General features: G+C 40.5%; 1 protein-coding gene across 7 annotated transcripts in view; it reads right to left on the reverse strand.

Annotated features, from left to right (window-relative positions):
- The window catches only part of LOC123766497 (cadherin EGF LAG seven-pass G-type receptor 1), a 52510-nt gene that overhangs the window by 1310 nt on the left and 43700 nt on the right, over window positions 1-7500 (reverse strand). For all 7 annotated transcript variants that reach the window (XM_069308317.1, XM_069308316.1, XM_069308315.1 and 4 more), the window contains 4 exons: window positions 7364-7500; window positions 4350-4743; window positions 3714-3899; window positions 1-744 (listed from right to left, as the gene is read on the reverse strand). The exon at window positions 1-744 is cut by the window's left edge and continues 1310 nt beyond it; the exon at window positions 7364-7500 is cut by the window's right edge and continues 10 nt beyond it. In XM_069308317.1, the coding sequence (XP_069164418.1) occupies window positions 541-744; window positions 3714-3899; window positions 4350-4743; window positions 7364-7500 (921 nt within the window). In that variant the 3' untranslated portion in view covers window positions 1-540. The remainder of the gene's footprint in view (window positions 745-3713; window positions 3900-4349; window positions 4744-7363) is intronic.

A 7500-nucleotide genomic window follows, 5' to 3' on the forward strand; every position in this document is an offset into this window, starting at 1 on the left:
ACCACAGGTACTCATTATTAGAGTATTACTGAATTAACCCAAATGACATACCAAATATATCGGAAATGTAAGTAAAGAAGCTAACTTAAGATATCCAAGTCTTAAATATGGAATCCTAGGCCTAATATATGGGATCTTAGACCTAATATGGTGCTATATTAGGCCTAGGAATTTTTAAGTGAGGTTTTTTGGCGTAACTTTTCGTTCCCCTCTACAAATTTAATAGTACGAAACATGAACATTGTTGCCTGAAACAGTTCATTTTTGTACGTTCGACCAAATAGTTGCAATAAGTACTATTATCATGTTAGAAGGATCTATTGCTAAACTGATATATCACTCCATTTTCCACGGTTATAATCGGCCATAACCATCTTAATTTCGCCTTGCTGGCTGAAACAGTTCATTTTTGTACGTTCGACCAAATAGCTGCAATAAGTACTATTATCATGTTAGGATGATGTATTGCTAAACTGATATATCACTCCATTTTCCACGGTTATAATCGGCCATAACCATGTTAATTTCGCCTTACGTACTTTACAACTGTTCATCTTCCTCGAAGTCGTCACTCCCTTCAGCTTCCAGCTTTTTCTTGTTGGCTTCCATTAACTCGAGGGCGTCGGACATGACAGCCGCCTTCTGCGAGGGACCCAAGTTCTCCGCCTCGATCTCCTTAGTGTCCACCAGAACCTTGAACGCCACAGATTTCTTCTCGTCATCACTCCCATCGTCCGTGTCGTGCTGTCAGGAACACCATCAATTATTAACAAACTCAGTATAACGATATTTTACATTTTAATTTCTACATATTTAGTAATGTACATAACACACACACACACACACACACATACATATATATATATATATATATATATATATATATATATATATATATATATATATATATATATATATATATATATATATACACACACACATAAGGTCATAAGTTAATAGGAGACAAATGGCATATCATTTACAGTAGTTCAGATGTCATTAGTAATAATATCACAGATGGTAAGGTTGGATTGCATCGTTATGCCTCGTCGTGAAGAATCATCTTAGTCTATTCCTTAAGATAATCTGGAGACTTCTACGCTTCTGTTATAATTTTTTCGAATGAATTCATGTAGGAACGTTTGGTGGTGTAATGCATTTTAGTTCACTAAGTATGTGGTTATTAGTACCGAAAATAATATTTTATATTGGTTTTCAGTTGTTTTGTGGTCGATGTAGCTGTATAGTTGAATTATATTAACCCGCCTTCAAATTAGAATCCATAGAAAACGGACGCGTCAGTAATGGGATAACTAGCGTGTTGCTCAAACACCCCCCCACCACCCCTCCCTGCCATCTCTCTCTTAAACGCTTTCTTTGTCATTCTCATCTATTTTTTAAATACCGATGGAAAGAAATAAACAATAATATATAAATCAGCATCAAGCACTTATAGACAAGTGTATGGAGGGCACAAAGTGGTAGACATGTTGCAAGGAGCAACCTAAGGTCACAAGCACTTGTGGAAGACCTTACACAAACACCAGCTTGTCTTCCCAGGGCCAACACTGCTCGCGCTAAGTTTATATATATATATATATATATATATATATATATATATATATATATATATATATATGTATATATATATATATATATATATATATATATATATATATATATATATATATGTATATATATATATATATATATATATATATATATATATATATATATATATATATATATATATATATATATATTCATTCAAATAAATACATGTAATAATATTTTCAAATAAAGTTAGATATATATACACACATACCAAAAGAATAGGGGTGGTAGGAGAAGAAAATATCAAAGTGTTCAGTGAGGTCTTCTCTGAGTACTCTTTATTTTCTTCTCCGAGGCTATGGGTCCCTACACTTGCACCAGAGGTGGTACCCCTTCTACGTTTATATATATATATATATATATATATATATATATATATATATATATATATATATATATAGGCATATATCGAGGTTCCCCAATGACGAACTACTGACCTTCTCGAGGATGCAACCCTCCACCACAAACTAACTTACCGGGTACCAATTTACTGCTAGGTGAACAGAGGCATTAGGTGATAGGAAAACGTGCCCACCCATTTCTGTCCCGTGAAGTAAGGGAGAGCTTTATGGTTCAAGGGTTCACCAGTGGAAAAGCACATATCATACTCAAAGCTTGCTTTTCATTACCATTAGAGCTTAACTGAATTGGTAATTACGTAGTCATTGCCTCGTTATATAATTAATACTGTAAGTAGTTAAGGGGTAATTTGACAAGCTCTTTTCGGGCTTTCTGTCCCAGACAGGATATGCTCATGCTCAAATTTCTAATTTTATCATCGTGAAAGCAAGAAAACGAAGAATTCTAGCAATCATAAAGTTCTTAAGACAGGCATCTCATGTGTAAGAAAATGGTATATTTAGTATTTCGCTCCCTTGTGAATACACGTGTAGCAAGAAGAAATGACAAATACCAGGGGCTCACTCATACTCACAGGTAATACCAGGGGCTCACTCATACTCACAGGTAATACCAGGGGCTCACTTATACTCACAGGTAATACCAGGGGCTCACTTATACTCACAGGTAATACCAGGGGCTCACTCATACTCACAGGTAATAACAGGGGCTCACTCATACTCACAGGTAATACCAGGGGCTCACTCATACTCACAGGTAATACCAGGGGCTCACTCATACTCACAGGTAATACCAGGGGCTCACTCATACTCACAGGTAATACCAGGGGCTCACTTATACTCACAGGTAATACCAGGGGCTCACTTATACTCACAGGTAATACCAGGGGCTCACTCATACTCACAGGTAATACCAGGGGCTCACTCATACTCACAGGTAATTCCAGGGGCTCACTCATACTCACAGGTAATACCAGGGGCTCACTCATACTCACAGGTAATACCAGGGGCTCACTCATACTCACAGGTAATACCAGGGGCTCACTCATACTCACAGGTAATACCAGGGGCTCACTCATACTCACAGGTAATACCAGGGGCTCACTCATACCCATAGTTAAGTGCTGTGCATTTAGCTTAGGTTACGTTAGGTAAAAGGCTAAAAAGTCTATTAACTGCTAGGATATTTAAGCCGGCAACCCACCTAGTTTATAAACTGAAAGTATACTGTATTCCTTAGAAAGAGTTCAGGATTAAAGTCAACTCTCATTCTTCAATGAGACATTTATATTTCAATGTATATACAATGAAAAATTAGTGTATATACAGTGATACAGGCATATCTCGTGGCTATACATTGATACATAGATCTCTGTGTACATTCAATGAGATACCTCTCAGTGCCCGTACAATGAGACATATATCTCTCAGTGAACATACAGTGAGACACCTGTCAGTGCTGGTACAATGAGACAGACACCTGCCAGTGCTCGTACAATGAGAATGACACCTGCCAGTGCTGGTACAATGAGACAGACACCTGCCAGTGCTCGTACAATGAGACAGACACCTGTCAAGTGCTCGTACAATGAGACAGACACCTGTCAAGTGCTGGTACAATGAGACAGACACCTGCCAGTGCTGGTACAATGAGACAGACACCTCTGGAGTATATATAGTGTGGAGTATATATACTCCACTCAGTAAAAGAGGGTGTTAGAGAACAAGTGGTGGAGGTACCTTAAGGTTGCTCTTCTTGCCGCCAGGGTAGGTGATGGTCTTGCCCTGGTCACTGTCAGAGTCATCGTCGTCGTCGCCTCCAGGACCTGACGAATGCTTGCGTGGGGGCGGCGACCCCTTCAGGGCTGAGAAACCGGACGTGGGGGGCTCGTCCGTGTCGTCGTAATCTGCATCAGGCTCGGCTGGCTGAGGGATGGAGGAGGAGGGTTGGAGGTGGAGTGTTGGAGGTGGAGGGTTGAAGGAGAGGAGTTTGAGGATTCCTCATTCAGGCATCCACCCCCTTCCCCATTTAACTTGTCTACAAACCGCCTCCAATATCCCAAATCTACCCACCCACCTTCATCACTCATTACTCATACATGTTGGATAAGGTAGCCTCCTACCCTCGCCCTCTTAACCTCTCCCTTCCCACCCACCGTCTGAGCACCCCTACACTTGGAGGAAGGATGAGTTAAAAGAGACAACACGGAATGAAGGGAAGTGTTAAAGAAATGTATACAGATATTAAAAGGTTCACAAACATGTCAAACGAATGGGTAATGGTCCCACACGGAATAGAAACATGATGTAACTGCACTCGCAGAAACAAATCTCTCAGGAATCGTAAGAAATACGGCAAATTTCTGTCCGTCTTACCTTCTCGACCGTTACAATGCCTGAGGGAGCAGTCGACGAAGCACCTTCATCTGAGTTAATGTAGCTTTTCAAGATGGATTTGGTTGGCGTCTTGGTGATAGGCGGCGGATCATTTTTGGGTAGTATGTTGATATTTGGATATATGTGAGGCGGTGTCTTGGGAGGAGGAGACTCTTCGGGTTTCGTTAGAGACGGGTACATGCTCGAGGTGTGTGGCGCGGAGGATTTCGATAAGGAGGAGGAGGTTACCGGGATCACTGGATCGGAGAAGGAGGTGAAAGCTTCGGTAGCGGTGGTGGGTGTGGTGAAGGACGGAGGGGGCGCGGGTGAGGAGATGCCGTAGTACTCGGGAGTGCCCGGGTCCACTCGTCTCAACCCTCTCTGCTGCTGAGTCCTTACAGGAAAGAGCACAAACGCTTAGGTTAGGGTATACACAAGAGGATGATTCAACAAAACTCGTTTTCTGGTTGTCAAAATCATGTATGTTATTAGGGTTAGGATGTATTAGATTAGGCTGTTTTAGGCTCGGTTGGGTTAACTTAGGTTAACTTGGGTTAACTTAGGTTGGGTAAAGGTGGGTGTAATTGTTAGAAAATAAGCAACAGGTGAGGTAATAAAGAGATGAGCAACAGGTAAAGTAATGAGGTAAGCTGGTGGCTTCAATGCATGTTGTGAGGGGAAAGTATGAGTTTGTTGAGGATCTTTGTATGAGATGAATATTGAAGTTTGTTGAGGATCTTTGTATGAGATGAATATTGAAGTTTGTTGAGGTTCTTTATATGAGATGAACATTAAAATTTGTTGGGGTTCATAGCATGAGAAACACGTTAGAGTTCATTACTCAGAGTTAATAAGTTAGTTTACTTAGATTCACGACCTGAGATAAACAAGGAAGTATGTTTATATTTATGATATTAGATAATCATTAAGGACAAACATGTCATGATAATTAATCATTTAAGAATGATAATTCTTAAATGATATGATGGAATGATATGATATGATGGAATGATAATTAATCATTTAAGAACATGAAACTTTAATTCAAATGATTATTTAAAGCAACTTTTTTTCTTGCTTAGCGCCTTGAATAATTACAGGAATTACGCTGTACGCCTTGTAATTGTACAATTACAATGACTACAGTGATTGCCATTGTAGCTGATTGTCATTGTAGCGGCAACAGGAGGCAAGATCAAATTGAAAAACACAAAAATTATTTATGTACACAGGGAAAGTAAGGTCATAGTTACTGTGAACATTGGAAACAATGTTTAGTTTAGTGTTGGGCCAATCAACAGCTGAAGGGTTGCTAAGGCCATCACAACAGCTTACTGACCAACCAGCAAGTATAGTTTAGTCCTGGACACAGACCAGGACTAAAGTAAACTTTCAAGTGTACATCCACCCAGAAGCAGTTTACACCTCTGGGTGCATGTAAACTTGTAGTACACTTAGTGTATATATATTTTTGTTACGATATGAAAAAAGACAAATCTTGAATACTGGTAGAACAAATTATTAAACGTTTGATTCATTACAAAAATGCGATTAGAAGCTAAAATAAATTGTGGATCTTGGATAATAATTCCAATAAACATAAAAGATATTGAAGATATTACCTATGAAACTTAGCATATATATTTGATTTTAATATTTTGTTATATAGATATCTCAAATAATTATCAATACTTTTAACTTAATAAACTGTCCAGGTACTGTGTGAGGAGGTCCCTGTTGGGTAACGGTAGGTCCCTGTTGGGTAACTGTAGGTCCCTGGTGGGTAACTGTAGGTCCCTGTTGGGTAACTGTAGGTCCCTGTTGGGTAACTGTAGGCCCCTGTTGGGTAACTGTAGGTCCCTGTTGGGTAACTGTAGGTCCCTGTTGGGTAACTGTAGGTCCCTGAAGGGTAACTGTAGGTCCCTGTTGGGTAACTGTAGGTCCCTGTTGGGTAACTGTAGGTCCCTGGTGGGTAACTGTAGGTCCCTGAAGGGTAACTGTAGGTCCCTGTTGGGTAACTGTAGGTCCCTGTTGGGTAACTGTAGGTCCCTGTTGAGTAACTGTAGGTCCCTGTTGGGTAACTGTAGGTCCCTGGTGGGTAACTGTAGGTCCCTGGTGGGTAACTGTAGGTCCCTGATGGGTAACTGTAGGTCCCTGATGGGTAACTGTAGGTCCCGGATGGGTAACTGTAGTTCTGTTTGAGTAGACTAATCCAAGATAATTAACATGGGCGCTAAGCACTAAGTCGGAACGACTGTAGAGCACTTGGAAGAAATATGACAATGAAAGAAACATGACAGGATATGCACCAAGTGGTGCCTAACCACTTGGACCATCGGGGATCGAACGCCGACCGTGCAAGAAGCGAAACCGTTGCTTCGCCGACCAGTCCAATTGGAAGGAGACAATTAAGATGGGCCACCCTTTTCGTATCTCCCATACTGTCTCACGCGCCACGTCTCTGCACAACGCTTCAACGGATGGTTGTATTTCTACATACATTCATTCTACTATTCTACATTCTACATTCATTCAAGAATATTGTTTCACCACTAGAGGGTTACGGAGCCTTACCGGAGTTACCCGCACTCGTAATACATCACGAGTGCGGGTCTTGTGACCTGCACTCGACATACTTTTTTTTTTATTATTATTTTCTGCCACAGACGTGGCCAGACATTTACAATGCTAACCAGCATATATAAATTTTCTTCTGTCCTCCATGGACAGGGTAAGAGATGTGTTAAACATATAGTTCAAGGGGTTCATTGAACAATCAACCACAGAAGGTGATTCGATGCTTTTAAAATGCTAAGCTAAGATACACTGTAGAGCTTATGTTGGACTTCAGGATTTCACTCGAATAAATCTTGGGAACCTGCACTCGAGAGTTTCAGTGGAAGTCTAAGAATTCACTCAGGAATGTATATCACTGGGAAGGGAAATACATGTGCAAGGTTTGCTTACAAGTTGTTTCATAGATTACGGTTGATAGTTGACAAAATAATACCTACTTTGGTGATTCGCTCTTGCCGAAAGACAGTGCACTCATAAACAGTGGCGGGGAGTCCCGCCTGCCGAAAGTGCCCACACCATTAGTGGCACTGTTCACTGTTCCGTTGGTTTTATGACTGCTGGACCTCCGGGACTC

Source organism: Procambarus clarkii, chromosome 62 (assembly GCF_040958095.1).
Source record: "Procambarus clarkii isolate CNS0578487 chromosome 62, FALCON_Pclarkii_2.0, whole genome shotgun sequence".
Classification (NCBI taxonomy): Eukaryota; Metazoa; Arthropoda; class Malacostraca; order Decapoda; family Cambaridae; genus Procambarus; species Procambarus clarkii.